Source organism: Felis catus, chromosome C2, assembly GCF_018350175.1.
Source record: "Felis catus isolate Fca126 chromosome C2, F.catus_Fca126_mat1.0, whole genome shotgun sequence".
Taxonomy (NCBI): Eukaryota; Metazoa; Chordata; class Mammalia; order Carnivora; family Felidae; genus Felis; species Felis catus.
The window spans coordinates 124452127-124474650 of NC_058376.1; the positions used below are offsets into that span (position 1 = coordinate 124452127).

Here is a 22524-nt window from a genome sequence, read left to right on the forward strand (position 1 = left end):
CAGGGGAGGGGCAGAGAGAGAGGGAGATAAAGAATTCGAAGCAGGGGCGCCTGGGTGGCGCAGTCGGTTAAGCGTCCGACTTCAGCCAGGTCACGATCTCGCGGTCCGTGAGTTTGAGCCCCGCGTCAGGCTCTGGGCTGACGGCTCCGAGCCTGGAGCCTGTTTCCGATTCTGTGTCTCCCTCTCTCTCTGCCCCTCCCCCGTTCATGCTCTGTCTCTCTCTGTCCTAAAAATAAATAAAAACGTTGGAAAAAAAAGTTAAAAAAAAAAAAAAAAAGAATTCGAAGCAGGCTCCAGGCTCTGAGCTGTCAGTACAGAGCCTGTTAGGGGCTCAAACTCACGAACTGTGAGATCATGATTTGAGCTGAAGTTGAACACTTAACCAACTGAGCCACCCAGGTGCCCCTGTTCTAATCATTCTTAAAATCAGTTTTCTGACAAGTCATATGACTTTTGACACAGGAATGGCTTAAATTGCCAAAGAGTTATTGGTTCTTTTAAGTATAATTTCCTTTAACACCTATTGCATTTTTTCTTTTCTAATTTAGGCAACTCCAGTATTTTTTACTGCCAATCTACTTCTTCGGATTTTACTTAAGATACCAAATCTCCAGCAGCCCCTAAAGCCTAGGAGTCTAGTAAATCATCAAACAGACTCATGACTGAAAAACAGGTAAACTTAAAATATTTGAAGCCAGTGTTTCGTGAAGTACGTGCCAAAGAATACTGCATTTACAAATATGAAAAATCTTTCTTAAAAGGGTTCTGTAGTAAAATAACTTTGGGAAATGTTGGGTTAAAGATTATTTAATGATTTTGTTATTGTAAGACTTCACAATACTGTCCAAAAAGAGACTTTAGTATACAGTATTTCCTACTTATTTCACATTAGTCTCACGAACAGTTCTTTAGTGTTCTGTACCACATACTTTAGAAAATGCCATTCTTTTTTTTTTTTTTTTTTTTTTTTTAAGAAAATGCCATTCTTAGCTCTTTTCAGAATTTGCAGTTATTCTTTCCATTAAAAGAGATATCCAGGAACAACATGTATAATTTGATCATTTAAAATGTGTGGCATTATTTACAGAGTACTTTGTTTTTGCGAGTCATAGTAGACATCCACTGAGATGCCCACCCAGAACTTTTGGCTCCTAAACATATCTTTTTTTTTTTTTTATGTTTATTTTTGGGAGAGACAGAAACAGAGCATGAGTGGGGAAGGGGCAGACAGAGAGGGAGACACAGAATCTAAAGCAGGCTTCAGGCTATGAGCTGAGCCCGACACGGGGCTGGAACTCAAGAACTGTGAGATGATGACCTGAGCCAAAGTCAGACACTCAACCAACTGAGCCACCCAGGTGCCCCTAAAACCGATATGTTTAATAATTTAAATTCTGGGTCATGAATCTTTGTGACCAGAAGACCTTGAAAAATAATAAGGGAAAAGATTGTGGGAGGGTGGAGAAGTACAGAAAGGATAGAGAAGGGGAGGAAAGCAGTCAAAAGGAAAGATTTGGCACTGTTATTGATAGTGCTATCATAGTTATCAGGGTAATTTGTTCCTTTTTTGTCTTGAGAGATTTCTTTCATATCTAGAGGGATTTGGATATGGAGACTAATCCTTTTATATGTATTTTGTCTGTTGCCTAAATTATTAATCTTTAAGCTATTAAAATATTTAATACTATTCCACCTGTGAAAACTATTGTATAAATTCTATTTTTTCAAGCATTTTAACATTGAAAATTCACTCAAATTACCTTTTTAAATATACTTTAGTAACTTAAATGTTTGTTTATTTTGGGAGAGAGAGAGAGAGCGTGAGTGAGCAAGGGAGCGGCAGAGAGGGAGCGAGAGAATCCCAAACAGGCTCTATGCTGTAAGCACAGAGCCTGATTCAGGGCTTGATCTCACAAATGATGAGATCATGACCTGAGCTGAAATCAAGAGTTGGACACTTAACTGACTGAACCACCCAGGCACCCCTACTTTAATAACTTAAAAAGCAAGTAAATCACCTCATACAGTGATTCCAAATTGATCATTGGATTTACATCAAAAGACTGTTATAAACTGTTAATGTCATGGATATAAATGTATAATTAAAAAATCTCTTTTCATTCTTTTTTAAAATTTTTTTAACGTTTATTTACTTTTGAGAGAGACAGAGCATGAGTGGGGGAAGGGCAGAGAGAGAGGGGGGGGACACAGAATTTGAAACAAGCTCCAGGCTCTGAGCTGTCAGCACAGAGGCTGATGCAGAGCCTGAACCCACAGACTGTGAGATGATGACCTGAGCTGAAGGCAGATGCTTAGTTGACTGAGCCACCCAGATGCCCCATGCTCTTTTCATTCTTATCTGTATTGTATGTTCTTAATTACCTTTTTCTTCCCATTATCATGTTTTTATTTACATACTCTAGAAAGTTAGGGTTCCCCTCTCAGGATTGTGTTGTAAATACATATTTAAGAATGAGGGATACAAAGCTTGAGAGTATCTTTCAGAGTGATTCTACTAGAATCAGTTATCTAGATGGACAGACTCCTTTTTATAATTAGACCTTGTCTATTATACAAGAGACTATTAAATTACTGGCTTTGACCAGTCAGATTTAAAAAAAATTTTTTGTGACCCTACTTATTAAGTGATACTTGTTTCTGAGTGACTCAAATTTAATTTACTATTCAGTTAATATGACCTAATTTGCAGCTGTTTCTTTTGAGTAGAGCCTGGTCTGGTTCAGTTAAACAAAAAAAACTCAGGTCTATTTGGCTCACTGAAATTACAAGGTATTTTTTTGTTGGTGTTTTTGTTTTACTCTATCCATTAAGGCCTTATGTATGAGTATTCTGGAATTATATAATTATTTATGCTCATTTGCATTCTTTTTAGTCTGCTAATTTTGTCAGAAATAAGTTTAATTTTACTTATTATATGTACATAAAAATTCATATTAAAACACTTTGGAGAAAAAGTTCCATTATTCTGAAGACAAGGAAATTATGTTCAAGAGGGTATTTGTTCTCTCTATATGTTAAAGTTGATTCTTTTCTCTCCTTGTAATCATAGCAGGAAGAAGCAGAATGGGAAAGCATAAATGTGCTTTTGATGATGCATGGCTTAAAACCTTTATTTCTAGTCAAAAGAACTGATCTTAAAGGTAATCAGATCCTATTCTTGCTCATTATGGTAAAAAATGTCTTTTTCCTTTCAAAACTTTTTATCCTAAAAATTTTTTTTTGCTTTTTATTTTTATTATCTGTGTTACATTCCATAAATGTAGATTTCATCATTTTTGATAAACAGTCATCACAGAAGATGAGGCAGAATTTGAAAACATTGATGGAAGAAACAACACGTCAGCAGAACATGATCCAGGAGCTCATAGAAACTAATCAGCAGCTTAAGTAAGAAAATGGAAAAATGTCTCTTTTGAATTGTTTGTATATAAGTGATATATGCATTCTAAAAATAATTGCCTTGAAAAGAATCCAGACCTTTAATTTTCTATTTTGACATAAATGTTAAGTTTAAATATTTTTATATTTTAATATTTTTAATAGATAATTCTTTCAGTAATAGCTTAGCTTAGGTGTGTAATAGTGTCCTATATTTCTTATATTGGTTTGTGTTATATGATGGAAATTTTAAGAATGCAAAGAAATTTTAGAAATTCATTATGTTGTTAGATGGGTATGTTTGTTGATGTGATTTTACTTTTATAACTAAGGGAAGGAATTGTGTGTCTGTTATTAGAAATGAACTTCAGCTAGAACAGAGCCGAGCAGCCGATCAGGAACAACGAGCTAATGACTTGGAACAAATTATGGAGTGTGTGAAATCCAAAATTGGTGAATTGGAGGATGAATCCATAAATAGGGTTAGCCAGCAACAGAATAAAATAAAAGATCTTCAAAAGGAGCATAAAGCTTTACAGGTATTAATTGTGTTTTGTTACATGACAGTACTAAAACGGCTCATTAAGGTCAAGGTGACCTCTGTGTTGTTGCTTAATTCAGTGGACTTTATCTTATTGACCTATCACTGTTGCCTTCTTAAAATTCTTTCTTTCTTTGGTTTCCAGAATGTCCTCTCCTCTGGTTTTCCTTTTGGTCATTCTTCAGTTCCTTTGCTGGTTCTTATCTCTCTATCCTCTTAGTGCTGGGACTCCCCAGTACTCATTTCTTAGATCTTTTATATTTCCTATATATTCTGACTCAGATGTTCAGCCTAATTCATAGCGTAAATTCATTTGTAATTTAAATCTGTAGCCCAGGCATCTTCCCTTAGTTCCAGACTGATACCTTGCAGCCTATTTGATATCTCTACTGGATGTCTAATAGATATCTAGAATTTTATGTGTCTAAAAATGTATTCCTGGATTTCTTCCCAAAACTTTTAATTTTTTTTTAGTCTCCACTCCGGTCCAAGTCACCTTCATTTCTCTTCTACCCCTCTGTTGGTCTCTCTTGTTTCCACCCTTGCCTTTTTCAGTGTCTTTGTGAACACAGTAACTCAGAAGCCCCTAATGGCTTTCCTTTTTCTTTAGAGGAGAATCAAAAAGTCTTACCATGGCTTCTAAGGTCCTACATATGTGGCTACCTGTTACTTTCTGATTTCATCTAGTGTACTCCTTGTTTATTTCTACTCCAGCCACACTCATGTTCCTGTTCTTCCTTGAACATTTTCCTTGATCATCCTCACCTCAGGGCCTTTGTACATTTTGTTCTTTCTTTTCCCTTTGCCCTGCATGCTCTTCTCTCTCTCCTTTCTCAGTGTCACCAAGAGTTAGCTGCATGGCTTGTTCTCTCTGTCCTTTCTTGGATGTTACCATCTCTCAGGAATTCCTTCCTTGACTACTTTACTTACAGTTGCCAGTCCCATCCACCACACTTCATACTCCTTCCTTGATTTATGTTTTATCCATAGTTCTTACCGCTGTCCAACATCCTAACATACTATATATAAACAAGTAGTTTTGTTTAGATATTTCCCTGTGTTAGAATGTAAGCTCCATGAAGGCAAATATTTTTGTCTATTTTGTTTAGGCTAAAAGAGTACCTATTATTAGTAGGAGTAAATGCTCAAATATTTGTTACTGAATTAAATTTATGTAATGTTTTTATGGAATATCCTTTGTGATTATTATAAGTTGTTTGGTTACTTTTCTTTTTATAAAAAGAGCAGTATTTTAACACTGAATGCTTAATTTCCCAATTTTAAGAAATCGTTACTTTATTAAAAAAATTTTTTTAATTTTTTAATTTATTTTTGAGAGCAAGAGAAAGAGCGTGAGGCGGGAAGGGGCAGAAAGAGAGGGAGACAGAGAAACTGAAGCAGGCTCCAACTGGCAGCACAGAGCCTGATGCAGGGCTCAAACTTAGAAACTGTGAGATCATGACCTGAGCCGAAGTCAGACACTCAAGCGACCAAGCCACCCAGGCGCCCCTATTTTATTTTATTTTTAAATGTTTATTTATTTTTGAGAGAGAGCACATGGGCGAGTGCAGGGAGGGGAAGAGAGAGAGGGAGAGAGGAATCCCAAGTAGGCTCCAAGCCCAGTGCCGAGCCCCATACAGGGCTCAGGAGATCACGAGCTGAGCCATAATCAAAAGTTGGCTGCTTAACCAACTGAGCTATCCAAGCACCCCTATTTGAGAGTCTCTTATGGTTTCCTCCCTCTCTGTTTTTATCTTCCTTTGTTTTTCCTTCCCTTTTGTTTCTTAAATTTAACATGTGAGTGAAATCATGATGTTGGTCTTTCTCTGGCTTATTTCGCTTAGCATAATACATTCTAGTTCCATCCACATTTTTGTAAATGGCAAGATTTCGTTCTTTTTAAAAAAAATTTTTTTTTCAACGTTTATTTATTTTTGGGACAGAGAGAGACAGAGCATGAACGGGGGAGGGGCAGAGAGAGAGGGAGACACAGAATCGGAAACAGGCTCCAGGCTCTGAGCCATCAGCCCAGAGCCCGACGCGGGGCTCGAACTCACGGACCGCGAGATCGTGACCTGGCTGAAGTCGGACGCTTAACCGACTGCGCCACCCAGGCGCCCCAAGATTTCGTTCTTTTTGATCACCAAGTAATATTCCATTGCATATATATACCATATCTTTATTTATCAGTTGACGGACATTTTGGCTCCTTTCATAATTTGGCTATTGTTGATAGCACTGCTATAAACACTGGGGTGCACATGCCCCTTCGAATCAGCATTTTTGTATCCTAGTAGTGTAATTGCACTAATTTTTGAGGAACCTCCCTACTGTTTTCCAGAGTGGCTGTACCGGTTTGCATTCTCACCAACAATGCAAAAGAGATCCTCTTTCTCCGCATCCTTGCCAACATCTGTTGTTGCCTGAGTTGTTAACGTTAGTCATTAAGACAGGTGTGAGGTGGTATCTCATTGTGATCTTGATCTTTTTTGTACTTGTTGATGTTGATATTTTTTGTACTTGGGCTGATTTGTGCCCCAGTATGTACTCTATTCTGGAGAATGTATCATGCGTACTTCTGAAGAATGTGTATTCCAATGCTTTAGGATGAAATGTTCTGAATGTATGTTAAGTCCATCTAGTCCAGTGTGTCATTCAAGCCATTGTTTCCTTGGTTTTCTGTTTAGATGATCTGTCCATTGCTGTAAGTGGGGGTGTTGAAGTCCCCTACTATTATGGTATCATTATCACTGAGTTTCTGTATGTTTGTGATTGGTTTATATGTTTGGGTGCTCCACATTGGCATAGATGTTTATAAGTGTTAGGTCTTCTTGGTGGATAGACCCCTTAATTATGCTATAAAGCCCTTCTTCATCTTGTTACAATGTTTATTTTAAAATCTAGATTGTCTAAGTATGGCTACTCCATGATAGATGGTTCTCCATCCCATTACTTTCAATCTGAAGGTGTCTTTAGGTCTAAAATGGGTCTCTTGTAAACAGGATATAGATGGATCTTGTTTCCTTATCCATTTTCTTACCCTGTGTCTTTTGATTGGAGCGTTGAGTCCATTGACATTTAGAGTGAGTACTGAAAGATACTAATTATTGCCATTGTGTTGCATGTAGAGTTGGGAGTTTCTGGTGGTGGTCTGTAGACCTAAACTTTTTTAAAGTCAGCAAGACATGCAGAATACATAACTGGGTTATATGTACTAAAATCTAAATAGGGAGGAAAGAGATAGGAAGGAAATGGACATTTCATGTGGCACAGGCTATTAAAATTGTTCTTGGTGGGGGATTGTGTGCTGTGTGAATGGAGGTCTAGTTCTTGGGTTCCCCATGAAAGATTTATATAAGAATCCGCACTCAAATAAAGACAGCCAGAAGAAAGTAGCAAGCACAAAGCAGTTTATTAAATAGGACAATATGCTGTCAAGATGGGACAGCAGGCAGGCCCAAGGTGGCAATGGCACTGGAGTTAGGGCTATCTTTTCTTTTTATGGTTGCATAGGTTACGGGTAGTGGCTATAGTGGTCTCTGACTGAGGTTTCCAGTCATTTAAGGGACTCCTCCAATAGGGAGGGGAAGTTTTTGGTCCTACAGGGTGCTTGCCAGAACTGTCATGGCTGTTTTCCCTCACGGGAGTGAGGGGTGCTGAAACTGCAGTTAAAATATAGTATAATGAAGTTCTAGGTTATTGCAGGCCACAGACTCACAAGGAGAGCACCTGCTGTTCTTGATCTGATAGCCCTGGAAGGTGGGGAAACTGGAAGCACTGTTTACCACCATCCTTACCTCCAGCTCATATCTAACTACCCTATCAAAATCATTGATATGTAATCATCTTTCACTGAACATAATTATTTCAAGATTCATTCATGTTGCTGGTTGTATCAATAGTTTATTACTTTTTATTACTGACAAGTATTCCATTGTGTGGATATACCACAGTGTATTGACCTGTTAGTGTGTATTTGAGTTGTTTCTAATTTCTGACTATTAAAAATAGAGCTTATGAATGTTTGTGTTCAAGTGTTTCTGTGGACATAGGCTTTCATTTCTCTTTGGTAGATATCTAAGACTAGAATTGCTGAGTTGTATGGTAAGCATATATTTAACTTTGTAAGAAATTGCCTGTGACTTGTCTTCATTTTTTTGGTAGTTTTCAAAGAGCTTAAGTTCTAAATTTTGATGAAGTTTAATTCTATCAGGTTTTTTAAAAATAGCTTATGCTTTTAGTTTGTATCTTAAAAAATGATCCCTAGCTCAAGGTTATAATATCTAATTGTTATACCACCATTTTTTAGAAAGAGTATCCTGCCTCTGCCACATTGCCTTTGTACTTTTAGCCAAAATGAATTGTTGTATGTGTGGCTCTACTTCTGGACACTGGTTTCATTAATGTATGTATCTGTCTTTATGGAAGTACCACACTGTTTTGATGATGGTCACTCTTGTAATCAGGCACTGTAAGTCTTCTACATTTTTCTTTGTCAATGTTGTGTTCACTATTTTAGGTCTTTTGCATTTCTTTGTGAATTTTCTAATTGTTGATTTCCCGAAAAAAAGCCTGCTGGGATTGAATACATAGATCAATTTGGGGAGAACGGCATCTTAACAGTATTGAATGTTATGATCCATGAACATGCTGTTTCTATTTAAGTCTTTAATTTCTCTCAGCAGTATTTTGTAATTTGGGGTACTCTGGCCTTTCACATATTTTATCAGATTTAGCTCTGAGTATCCAATATTTTAATGGTATTATAGATGATTGTATTGTAGATAGATGTATTGTAGATGATTGTTTACTACAAAATAAAATCTTAAAAAAATAAAAATAAAAAACTTAATCTCTACACCTACCTTGGGTCTCAAGCTCACAACCCTGAGATCGAGTTGCACACACTTCCGATGGAGCCAGCCAGACACCCCGATTTTCTGTTTAATTTATTAATGTTCATTGCTAGTTTATAGAGATAAATTGATTTTCTCCCTTTTTTTGTTGTATATCGTCATACAGAACATAAAACTTAACCATTTTAAAGTATACACTTGAGTAGAATTAAATACATTCCTGTTGTGCAACTGTCCTCACCATCCATCTACAGAACTTTTTTCATCTTCCCAAACTGAAACTTCATACTCATGAAACAGTAACTCCTCATTCTTTGCTCCCTGCAGCTCCTGACAACCATCATTCTACTTTGTCTTATTACTGACCATTCTAGGTGCCTCATATAAGTGGAATAATACAGTATTGGTCCTTTTGTGACTGGCTTATTTCATTTTACCGTAATGTCTTCAAGATTTATCCATGTTGTAGCATGTTGGGATTTCCTTTCTCTTTAAAGCCTGATAACATTCTGTTGTGTGTATATACCACATTTTGTTTATCCATTCATCCATCAATAGACACTTGGATTGTTTTCATCTTTTGGCTATTGTGAATAATCCCGCTATGAATGTGGATGTACAAATGTCTATTCAAGTCCCTGCTTTCAGTTGTTTGGGTTATATACCCAGAAGTGGAATTGCTTGGTCATATGGTAAATTTATGTTTAATTTTTTCTTGAACTGCAATATATTCTCTGAAGTTGCTACACTATTTTACATTTCTACCAGCAAGGCACAAGATTTCCCCACATCCTTACCTACATTTGTTATTTTTTATTTTTGTTGTATTTTTAATAGTAGCCATTTTAATTGGTGTGAAGTGGTATCTTATTCTGGTTTTAATTTGCATTTTACTAATGGTCTGTGATGTTGAGCATCTTTTCATGTGCTTATTGGTCATTTGTATATGTTCTTTACAGAAATGTCTATTCAAGTCCTTTTCTTGTTTTTTTATTGGATTTTGTTGTTGAGTTGTTGGAGTTGTTTATTGATTGATTTATTTTTTAACATTTATTTATTTTTGGGAGACAGAGAGAGACAGAGCATGAGCAGGGGAGGGGCAGAGAGAGGGAGACACAGAATCTGAAGCAGGCTCCAGGCTCCGAGCTGTCAGCACAGAACCTGATACGGGGCTTGAGCTCACAAACCGCGAGTTCGTGCCCTGAGCCGAAGTCGGACGCTTAACCAACTAAGCCACCCAGGCGTCCCTGGACTTGTTTATTTTGGATACTGACTCTTATCCTATGTACTTTTTGAAAATATTTTCTTATTTTGTTGGTTGTCCTTTGATAGACAAAAGTTTTAAGTTTGGAGAAAGTCAATTTATCTGTTTTTTTTTCTCTTGTGCTTTTTGTGTCTTATCCAAGAAATGATTGCCAAATCCAGTGTCACTAAGCTTTTGTCCTATGTTTTCTTCTAAGAATTTTATAATTTTATCTTGTACATTTAGATCTTTGATCCATTTTAAGTTAATTTTTGTATATGGTGTTAGATAAGGGTCCAACTTAATTCTTTAGTATGTAGATACCTAGTTTTCCCAACATTATTTGTTGAACAAGGCCTGTTCTCTTCCCTTTGAATGGTTTTGGTACCCTTGTTGAAAAAAAATTTGATCATGTATCCACAGGATTATTTCTGGGCTTTCTCTGTTCTACTCTGTTGGTATATACCAGTATCACACTGTTTTGATTACTATAGTTTTGTGATAAGCTTTGAAATCAGGAAGTTTAAGAACCTTAACTTTGTTCCTTTTTAAAGATTGTTTTGGCTGTGTAAGATCTCTTGAGATTCCATGTGAACTTTAGGACAGATTTTTCTGTTTCTGCAAAAAAAAAATGTCATTGGAATTTTGATAGTGATTGCATTGAGTCTCTAGATCACTTAGGGTAGTATTGACCTCTAAACAATATTAAGTCTTCCAATCTGTGAATACAGAATGTCTTGACATTCATTTGTGTTGTCTTCACTTTCCTTCAGCAACTTTTTATAATTTCAATGTATGTCTTTTGTCTTCTTGGTTTATTTCTATTTTATTCTTTTCGATCTATTGTGAATGGAATTGTTTTCTTAATTTCCCTTTTGGATTGTTCATTGTAAATACAGAAATGCAATTGAGCGGTGTCTGGGTGGCTCATTCGGTTGAGCATCTGACTCTTGGTCCTGGCTCAGGTCACGATCTCGTGGTTTGTGAGATTGGGCCCCATGTGGGGCTCTGCACCAACAGCCTGGATCCTGGTTAGGATTCTCCCTCCCTCTCTGCCCTTCCTTCGCACGCACGCTCTCTCTCTTTCTGTCTCTCTCTCTCTCTCTCTTTCTCTCTTTCTCTCTCTCAAAACAAAAAACAAGAAATGCAATTGATTTTTCTGTGTTGACTTTGTATGTTTCTACATTGCTGAATTCGTTTATCCTAACAGGTTTCTTTTTGTGCACACTTTAAGTTTTCTGCATATAGCACCGTATCATCTACAAACATACTTCTACCTCTTTCTAAAATGGATGCCTTTTATTCCATTTCTTGGCTGATTACTCTGATAAGGACTTCCAGTACTATGTGGAATACAATTAACGAATGCAGGCATCTTTGCCTTGTTTCTGATCTTAGAGGAAAAGCTTTCAGTCTGTCACTATTGAGTATGATGTTCACTCTAGGTTTTTCATAAATGGCTTTTTAAATTTTTTAAAAATGTTTTATTTACTTTTAAGACAGAGGATGGGGCAGAGAGAGGGAGACACAGAATCTGAAGCAGGCTCCAGGCTCTGAACTGTGATCACAGAGCCCAGTGCAGGGCTCAAACTCACTAAATGTGAGATCATGACCTGAGCCAAAGTCGAACACTTAACCAACTGAGCCACCCAGGTGCCCCATAAATGGCTTTTATTATGTTGAGAATGTTTCGTTCTGTTCCTGGTTTGCTGAGTGTTTTATCATGAAAGGGTGTTGGATTTTGTCAAATGCGTTTTCTACATCAATTAAGATGATCATATGTTTTTTTTTTTCCTTTCAATCTGTTAATGTGGTGTAGTACATTGATTTTTCATATGATGGGTCGTTACTGCATTCTAGGAATAGATGTGGCTTGGTCCTGGTATACAATCCTTTTAATATGTTAAGGAATTTGGTTTGCTAGAGTTTTGTCGGAGATTATCCACATTAGTGTGTATAATGGATATTGGTTTGTGGTTCTCTTCTCTTGTGTTGTCTTGCTTGGTATCAGGATAATGTTGGCCTCATAGAATGACTTAGGAGAGATACAGTTCATGGTTGTATATTGCTGTTAACACCTGCAACCTTGCAAAACTGATGATTAGTTCTGGTTTCATTGCTAATGTATAGATAGAGGTGGAACTGGGACATTTATCACTTGGCTCTAAAGCAACTGCCTGACTTCCAGTTGGAGGCTGAGGCAGATGGTCACTGGTTACTGGGAGATGTTGTAGTATCAGAAGCTGAGTCCCCTTTTCCCCTTGAGGCTATCTAAGTCTCAGTAAACTTGACACTATGGGCAGGTGAACATGTGCTTAGACAAGTCATTCTCTTTTGAAAATGGTATGTCTTAGTTATAGGCAGGATGGGTGGGGATGGAGTTTCTCACTGAGTTTAATGAAAAGTGTATTAATAACAGCAATGATAGTGCTGTTGATAATGAGCTTTCAAAGGACATTGAAGGATTGAAGGTAGGGAATAAGAGAAAACCAGGCCAGTGATATTTCATTGAAGACAAGCAAGAGAGTGTCCAAGATTTATATTCCTTTGTATAAATCTTGGGGTATATATTATTTCTTAATAATCCTTGTTAGGGACTTCCTCTGAGTTTGTTGCCTCTCATATTGCACGAGTGCCTAAATTGATCAAATTATCTGAAATCTTGAATTATCATTGATCACTTAATCTGAATTTCAGGGGCACTTGGGTGGCTATCCAACTTGATTTCTGCTCAGGTCGTGATCTCAAGGTCATGTGATCAAGTCACATTTCAGGCTCTGTTGTTGGGCTCTGTGCTGGGTGTGGAGCCTGCTTAAGATTCTCTCTTTCTCCTCCTGCCTCTGTCCCTCCCTAGCTCACGTGTGCATGTATGCTCTTTCTCAAAAAAAAAAAAAAAGAAAACTAAATTTTAAATCCTGGTTTTTGTTAAATCCAATTTGTTAATATTGGTTGTTTCCTGATTATTATTTTCATCTATTAAATTATATCATTTTTATGGACATACTTGAGTTCCTTTACTTACTACCCAAACTTGAATAGACCCAATTAATTATAGTTTCCCTATTGTTTTTTTTTTTTTCTGTTTATGACTTATTAATGTCCTTGGAGCTTGCACCCATGTGAAAACAGTTGTTAAAAGTTCTTGAATGAAGCATCTTGATAGAAGCTGTGTACAATGTTATTAGGGCGGCATGTCCTAGAGGTACATATTGTGATTATGTTTTTTGAAAAATTTCTTACAGGCAAAATGTCAGCATTATAAGAAAAAACAAATGGAGCAACAAGAGACCATTGCTTCTTTGCAAAAGGATATCTATAGATTAACAAAAGAGGAGGAAGAGCGCATTGTCACTCAAAACAGAGTGTTTGCTTATCTCTGCAAAAGAGTTCCTCATACCATCTTGGATAGACAGTAATGTTTCCTACATAAATTCATATGTGTAGTTTTATTCATTATCATTTTTTGAAACACATTTTATCTTGGGAGTGGTTATATCTCTTAAAAACTAGAGGAGTCTTCCTCCTTTTGTTCCCTGCTTATTTTCCCCCCAAAATGTCATTGACTTGTTGAAGAAACTGGTCATTTGTTTTGGAAACTGGTTTATGCTAGATTTGCTTTCTTATTATGTCATTTAACTTACTCTTCTGTCTCCTGTATTTCCTCTAAACTGGAATTTAGGGCTAAATTTAGATACAAATATTTTTGGCAGGGGTGCCTGGGTGGCTCAGTCATATAAGCATCCAACTCTTTGTTTTTATTCAGGCTGTGATCTCACAGTTGTGAGATGGAGCCCCGTGTTAGGCTCTGCCCTGACAGCACAGAGTCTGCTTGGGATTCTCTGTCTTGCAAAATAAATAAACTCACTCTCTCTCAAAATAAATAAATAAACTTTAAAAAAAAGAAAAAATATTTTTGGCAAAATACTTCCATAGGTGGTAATTGCTTCTAATTGTAACATATTAGGCACATACTGTCTTGTTGACTTACTCTTAGGGATACTAGATTGTTGGGGTTAAATAGTAATATAATCTTTCCACTATAAAATTCCCCATCATCTCTTCATCTAATGGTTTCACCCAATTGATGATTTTGCAAAATGGTGATTTTTCAATTGTACTGTTATTGTTGTTGTTTTTTTTTTAATTCTTTCATAAAAAAAGAATCTTTCCTATTGACTAGGGGCTGTTTAGTTGCCTTATGTGGTTTGTTACAGGGAAGATAGAATTAATGTTCAGTTTTTTCATTTTGCTTCCGACTTTTTCTTCTTAAAAAAATTTTTTAGAGTTTATTTATTTTGAGAGAGAGAGAGAAAGCTAGCAGAGGAGGGGCAGAGAGGGAGACAGAGTCCCAAGCAGAGGCTTGAACTCACAAAATGTGAGATCTTCATAACCTGAGCTGGAATCAAGAGGCAGATGCCCAACGAGCTGAGCCACCAAGGCTCTCCTAGGTGTGAATAAATTTAAAAAAGAGAGAAGCAAAGAAAGAAAAATAGGGGTAAGGAAGAACTAAAAGAAGGAAAGGGAGATGATTATAGTGGGAGAAAGAGGCATATAAGAGAGGAATGAAGGAGGAAGGGGAATGAAGACAAGAACAGAAACCAGCCAATTTGAGTGAGTAAGAGGGCAAGAGAGAGAGAAGTATTGGGAGAATTTATGTGCCATCCGAAGTCAAGCTAATTCAGGTGTGAATTTGATGACCTGAAAATTCTCTATTGGATTTTTAATAAAGCTAATTTTCAGTTTGAGATACAGAGCTTAAAAAATTGTGAATTAACCCTATTATTAATACATGAGTTGGAACCACTATGGCTGTATTTAAAAGTTACAAAGGCATTGGGCAAAACAATATAGAACATACACAGATGAGTAAAAACATGTTTCCTGCCACTATGGACTTGATAATCTAGTTGGGTAGGTAGAAACATACATAGAAAATAGAAGGCAGATTGTGGTCTGTGCTGTAATGGTGGGGCAAATAGGATACCAAGTGGGCATGATAGAAGAAGAGATTAGTTTCCTTTGAGGAAGATGGGGATGACCAAAAAGGCTTCATGAAGGAGGTAACTTATAAACTTGATTATTAGGAGCTATAGAATTTTAATAGGTAGAGATGAAGGAAAGGTATCTTAGTTAGAGAAGCATGGTGGCAGGAAAATGGAATATATTTGAAAATAGCAAGTAGTCCAAGAGGTCTGGAGCATAGAGTGCACAAAATGATGATGGCAAGTGTCTTAAGAGACAATATGGAAGGGTGTGCTGGAACTTTGTGAAGGACTCAAACTCCAGGCTGAAGAGTTTGGGTTCTGCTTACTATATAGCAGGAACCACCCCCCTCACCCCCCCTCAGGATTTCTGATCAAAGAAATTAAACCCAGAGACAAAAAGACAAGTTACTAATCAGCTGTAGTAGTCTAGGTTGGAGATTGCAAAGGCCTGCATTAGAGCCAAAAGAAAGGAGAACTATGGCAAAGATGGACAGGAATTGTCCAGACTAACTGGCCGCAGATACTGAAAGAAGGAGAGGATTCAAAAATAGCCTAATTTCAAGCTAGGTTTGGGGAAGAAGGATGGAAGATGATGAATTCATGTATGGACATGTGCTTAGGTACCTTCCATCAGCCATGTAGAGATACTTGGCCTACAATTAGAAGGGCCGAACTCCAGAGACCTTCCAGATATCAGATAGAGAAGAAAGAAGAGGGAAAAGAGGAGTTAGCTTTGGGGGTCAGGGTAACTAAGGAAAAAAAAGTATTTCAGGAAAGAGAGGTGATAAGAAGTGTTATATGCTGCCTAATCATTTTATGTGTTTGCCTTCTCACTGTCTTGCTCAGAATTCTCAGTTTGACACACAATAAGTCTTCCTGAAAAGTTTATTGAAGGTATCTGGTAACAATCAGAATGAGTGAACTTTCCTATAAAGAAAAAGAGGGATGGAGTGGTGGCATAAGGGAGAAGTAGGGGGTGAGGGGGTTTGTGAAGAATATAAAAGAAATTAAAGCATTTTTGCAGGGTAATAGGAAAGCTGGTATGTGTTGAGACGGAAAAAGATTGAAGAGAAAGAATAACCCAGAAAGTTGTATAGTAAAAGCACAATTGGTTGAATAAGCTCTGAAAAAAAGAAATGAGTAATTTTCTTCAGATGGAAAAAAAGTATGAATTCTTTCTTTAAAAAGAATAATGTGGGGCTCCTGGGTGGCTCAGTCGGTTAAGCGGCCGACTTCGGCGCAGGTCATGATCTCGCGGTCTGTGAGTTCAAGCCCCGCGTCGGGCTCTGTGCTGACAGCTCAGTGCCTGGAGCCTGTTTCCGATTCTGTGTCTCCCTCTCTCTGACCCTCCCCCGTTCATGCTCTGTCTCTCTCTGTCTCAAAAATAAATAAACATTAAAAAAAAATTAGAAAAAGAAAGAATAATGTGAAAACAGTGTTATTTTTTAAGGGTTTTTAAAAATTACAAATGCAGCACGTTTATAAAAATTCAAACCGTATAAAAGTGTGTAAAGTAAAATACTATGTATCTGCTTACCCCTCCTAATTCCCACATTCCAGAGATAATCATTGTAATACTTTAGTTTGTGTCCTTCCTAGGGTTTAACAACAGGAGTGCCATTGGCATTTTGCAGAGGTTGGTTCATTGTGTAGTAGGGCTGTCAGTTCATTGATGAACTTTTTTTTTTTTTAAATCACCGAATTTTTTTTTTTTTAATTTTTTTTTCCAATGTTTATTTTTTTGGGGACAGAGAGAGACAGAGCATGAACGGGGGAGGGGCAGAGAGAGAGGGAGACACAGAATCGGAAACAGGCTCCAGGCTCTGAGCCATCAGCCCAGAGCCCGACGCGGGGCTCGAACTCACGGACCGCGAGATCGTGACCTGGCTGAAGTCGGACGCTTAACCGACTGCGCCACCCAGGCGCCCCCATTGATGAACTTTTAAGATCCTTCCTTCTCCCCAACTAGTTGGTGTGACAACTAGAACCATCCCCTAGGTTATGGTATCATCCCCCACATAAGAACCCATAGAGTTGGGCACCTGGGTAGCTCAGTTGGTTAAGCAACTGACTTTTAATTTCAGCTCAGGTCATGAGATCAAGCCCTGAATCAGGTTCTACGCTGTGCCTGCTTGGGATTCTCTCTCTCCCTCTCCCAGTGCCCCTCCCCAATATGTAGTCTCAAAAAAAAAAAAAACAAAAAAAAAAAACCAACAACCCGCAGAGTTCTTATTCAAGATAAAGACAACGTCACTTAAAATTATTTCTTTTTAAAACAAATAGAGTAATACTCTACATTTGGCTATGCAACGTTACTTTTGTTCCTTATCAATTTTTATTAGGACATACAAATTTACATCATTTCTTCTGTGCTTCATTGTTTTCTATAGAGCAGATGTGTCATTATTTAACTTTTCCTTATTGAAGAAGAGTTAGATTATTTCTGGGTTTTTACTCTTGTAAATAATAGTGCATTGGATAGCTTTGTTCATTTTGAGTTCCAAGCTTAAGCAAATATTTCTGTGGGAGCAGTTGCTAAAGGTAGAACTGCTGGGACAAGGAAAATATTCATTTAATATGTCGAGATATGAAGTTTGTGGTTATTTTAAAACCTATACTTTGAAATTAATATAAAATATATGGCTTAATATAACGCTTCGGGTAAAAAAATCACATTTTTAAACAAACTTGCTGGTACATTTATCATTGTAATTTGAACTTATATAGAGACAATAGTAGTAAATGCTCCAATACCAAATTTTGAAAATTAAGTCTATCTTCTGTTTTCTAGGTTGCTTTGCCTAATTGATTATTATGAATCTAAAATTAGAAAACTTCATAAACAAAGGTAAGACTAATCATGTATTACAGTTTTTTTATTAAAAATTTTTTTCTAATGTTTATTTATTTTGGAGAGAGAGAGAAACAAAGCACAAATGGGAGGGACAGAGAAAGAGGGACACACAGAATCTGAAGCAGGCTCCAGGCTCTGAGCTGTCAGCACAGAGCCCAACATGGGGCTCAAATCAATGAACCATGGGACTATAACCTGAGTCAAAGTTGGTCTCTCAACCAACTGAACCACGCAGGTGCCCCGTATTACAGTGTTTAAAGTTATTACCTAGTCATGAATCACACCAAAATTTTTTATAATCTCATGAAATTTTAAATATATTTTGGAAATCTTCCTAATATAACTATGATTTCCTTTTTTTATAAAGATCTTGAAGACTGCATTTGACTTTTTATGTTAAAATTTGTTGCATTTATTTTAAGATATGTGTATTTAACAGCCACCAAAATATTGGTCACAGAAGAAACAGTATTTAGTTTGTTGAAGTATTATAATTTGTTCTATGTCATCTAGCCACTGGACACTTACTGAGTGTATCCACAGGGTACATAAGATTTGACTAGCTGCCTAACAAAGTCCAAACTAATTAGTATACAGACTTAAAGGAGATAAAGGTAAAATGTCATAGTGAAAAATCAAACATAGAGAGTAAAACACACTTATCAGCTCTGATTTAAAAAATAAGGGTAAAGATAAAGATAATGGTCTTTGACTAACGTAAAATAACTGAGGGTTATCTAAGGCCCTTGTTTCATTGTTCATAGATGGAATAATTCTTTTAACAAATATTTGAGCACCTACCTTGTGCCATATTGTTTTAGGTACTTGATGTACTTTAAAAAACATGCAGATAAATTATCTACTCCATTCTTATATTCTTGCCCCGAGAATAATGACTCCAGAAACACTTCAGGACCAATGGCAGAGCTGTGCTGGTTGCTGATTCCTTCTAGCACCTTGGGCAGTGTAAAAAAATAAAAGCGGGGGGGGGGGGGACAGGATGGAGAGAAAAAAGAAGGAAGGAAAGACAAGAACAACTAATGATAGAGTAATTCCTAGTTTCATTCTTTTCAGAAAGTAGCATTATATCAAGTAACTTCAGAGACTTCCCTATTTCCAAGTGAGAGTGTGTCTTTTAGATGGTGTTAGATTCTACAGAGATGGGATGATTTGGATATGGTTCTTACCTTGTAAGATTTTACAATCTAGTAAGGGAGATAAAATGTAAACACATTAATAATTAAAAATAATAAGAGATTAAAAAACACTAATACATATAATGTAATAATAAAGTAATCACTAAAGTAAAACAGACAGTCATATAGGAATTTAAAACAAGAACAATATAGTTTTGGATAGAGTGACTAGGGAAGTCTTTACAAAGCAGATGAGGGTTGTATTTGAGCTTAAAAGTAAAATTTGGGAAAGCAGAAAGGCAAAAAAGGTAGTCATTTTAGACTGCTTGGATGCTATGGGCAAAAGTGCATAGGTATAAGAGTGTAGGCTTTTTTTTTTTTTTTGTCACTGTGATTAAGCCAATTTGGCTGGAGTTCAAGGGATTTGTAGTAACCTATAGAGAGTAGTCTTTCACATACAGTCCCAAGTAACCTAAAAATGAATTAGAAGGCATCATTTGCCTTGGAAAGAAGGAAGATACTTTTTCCTTTAATACAGAAAAACTGGGTTTTTCAGGTTTATTCAGGGTTCTCAAGAGAAATAGAACCAATAGGATATATACTGATGTAAATAGAAAGATTTATTTTAAAGGAATTGGTTCATGTGACCCATCTTGGATCATGAACCCATATACAAAAGACCCACAGATAATATCATCCTCAGTGGGGAAAACCTTAGAGCTTTCCCCCTGAGGTCAGGAACACCACAGGTATGTCCACTCTCACCACTGTTATTTAACATAATGTTGGAAGTCCTAGCCTCACCAATCAGACAAAAGAAAAGGCATCCAAATCGGCAAGAAGGACATCAAACTTTCACTCTTTGCAGACCACATGATACTCTATGTGGAAAACCCAAAAGGCTCCACAAAAAAACTGCTAGAACTGATCCATGAATTCAGCAAAGTTTCAGGATATAAAATCAATGTACAGAAAATGGTTGCATTTCTGTACACCAATAATGAAGCAGCAGAAAGAGAAATCAAGGAACTGATCCCATTTACAGTTGCACCAAAACCATAAAATGCCTAGGAATAAACCTAACCAAAGAGGTGAAAAATCTATATACTGAATACTATAGAAAGCTTACGAAAGCTACTGAAGAAGACACAGAGAAATGGAAAAACATTCTATGCTCCTGGATAGGAAGAACAAATATTATTATAATGTCGAGACTACCCAAAGCAATCTACACATTCAGTGCAATCTCTATCAAAATAGCACCAGCATTCTTCACAGAGCTAGAACAAACAATCCTAAAATTTGTGTGGAACCACAAAAGACCCTGAATAGCCAAAGTAATGTTGATGAAGAAAACCAAAGCTGAAGACATCACAATTCCAGACCTCAAGCTGTATTACAAAGCTGTAATCATCAAGACAGTATGGTACTGGTACAAAAACAGACACATAGATCAATAGAACAGAATAAAGAACCTGAGAATGGACCCACAAACATATGGCCAACTAATTTTTGACAAAGCAGAAAAGAAAATCCAATAGAGGGGTGCCTGGGTGACTCACTTGGTTAAGTGTCTGACTTTGGCTTAGGTCATGATCTCACAGTTAATGGTTTGAGCCCCATGTTGGGCTCTGTGCAGACAGCTCAGAGCCTGGAGCCTGCTTCAGATTCTCTGACTCCCTCTCTCTCTGCCCCTCCCCTGCTCACACTCTGTCTCTCTCTCAAAAATAAATAAACATTAAAAAAATACATGCAATAGAAAAAAGACTCTTTAGCAAATGTGTTGGGAAAGCTGGACAGCAACATAGAATGAACCTGGACCGCTTACACCATACACAAAAATAAACTTAAAATGGATGAAAGACCTAACTGTAAGACAGGAAGCCATCAAAATTTTAGAGAAAACAGGTAGGCAACAACCACTTTGACCTCGGCCTGCAACAACTTCTTACTTGACATGTCTCCAGAGGCAAGGGAAACAAAAGCAAAAGTGAAATATTGGCATCTCTTCAAGATAAAAACCTTCTGCACAGCAAAGGAAACCATCAGCAAAACTAAAAGGTAACCGATGGAATGGGAGAAGATATTTGCAAATGACATATTGGATAAAGGGTTAGTATCAAAAATCTATAGAAATCTACCAAACTCAACACCCAAAAACCAAATAATCCAGTGAAGAAATAGATACTTTTCCAAAGAAGACATCCAAATGGCTAAGAGACACATGAAAAAATGCTCAATATCACTCATCATCAGGGAAATAAAAATCAAAACCACAATGAGATACCACCTCACACTTATCAGAATGGGTAAAATTAACAACTCGGGCAACGGCAGATGTTGACCAGGATGTGGAGAAAGAGGAACCTTTTTGCACTGCTGGTGGGAATGCCATTCTGGAAAACAGTATGGAGGTTCCTCAAAAAATTAAAAAAAGAACTACCTTACAACCCAGCAATTGGACTACTAGGTATTTATCCAAAGGATACAAAACTGTCTATTCAAAGGGGCATGTGCACCCAATGTTTATATTTATAGCAGCATTATCGACAGTAGCCAAAATATGGAAAGAGCCCAGATGTCCATCAACTGATGAATGGATAAAGATGTGTTGTGTACACACACACACACACACACTCTTTCTCTCTCTGGAATATTACTCAGTGATGAAAATGAAATCTTGCCATTTGCAACAATATGGATGAAACTAGAATGTATTATGCTAGGCAAAAATAAGTCACTCAGAGAAAGACAAATATATGATTTCACTTATGTGGAATTTAAGAAACAGATGAACATAGGGGAAGGGAAGCAAAAATAAGATAAAAATGGAGAGAGAGACAAACCATAAGAGACTCTTAAATAGAACAAACAGGGTTGCTGGTAAGGTGTTGGGTGGGGGATGGGCTACATGGGTGATTGGTGTTAAGGAGGGCACTTGTTAAGGGATGAGCACTAGATACTGTATGTAAGTGGTGAATCACTAAATTCTATTCCTGAAATCATTATTATAGTGTGCTAACTTGGAATTAAATTTAAAAATAATAACTAAAGGAATTGGTTCATGTGCTTTTGAGGCAGGCCTGCAGGCTGCAGATTCAGGAAAGAATTCCTTCTTGTGGGTCTCAGTCTTTGTTCTTAAGGCATTTAATTGCATGAGGCCCTCCCACATTATCAGCGGTTCTCCTTTACTTAAAGTCTGTTGATTTATGAATGTTCATCACATCTAAAAATACCTCACAGCATTATCTAGACTGGTGTTGGACTAAACAGCTGGGCACCAAGGCCTAGCCAACTTGACACTAAAATGTACAGTCATAGTATGTAAGAGTAAAGGGAAGGAAGGTGAAGAATTTAATGGCTTGAGAGGTTGCAAACTTAAGCTTACACAATCAAGAAAATAATGAAATTGAGGGAAGCAGGTTAGGTGAGGACTGTGGCAAATTGGACAGCTATGTACCATCTTTCTAAAGGGGGCCATTACTACATACTCTAGCCATTTGATACCTT

General features: G+C 37.0%; 1 protein-coding gene across 15 annotated transcripts in view; it reads left to right on the forward strand.

Moving 5' to 3' along the window:
• CEP70 (centrosomal protein 70) overlaps positions 1-22524 on the forward strand; it is an 83092-nt gene that overhangs the window by 29728 nt on the left and 30840 nt on the right. For 14 of the 15 annotated variants that reach the window (XM_045037531.1, XM_045037524.1, XM_045037535.1 and 11 more), the window contains 6 exons: positions 549-673; positions 3071-3161; positions 3285-3408; positions 3758-3938; positions 13282-13451; positions 17816-17872. In XM_045037531.1, coding sequence (XP_044893466.1) covers positions 659-673; positions 3071-3161; positions 3285-3408; positions 3758-3938; positions 13282-13451; positions 17816-17872 — 638 coding nt within the window. In that variant the 5' untranslated portion in view covers positions 549-658. The remainder of the gene's footprint in view (positions 1-548; positions 674-3070; positions 3162-3284; positions 3409-3757; positions 3939-13281; positions 13452-17815; positions 17873-22524) is intronic. The other variant, XM_045037537.1, reaches the window with a different exon arrangement.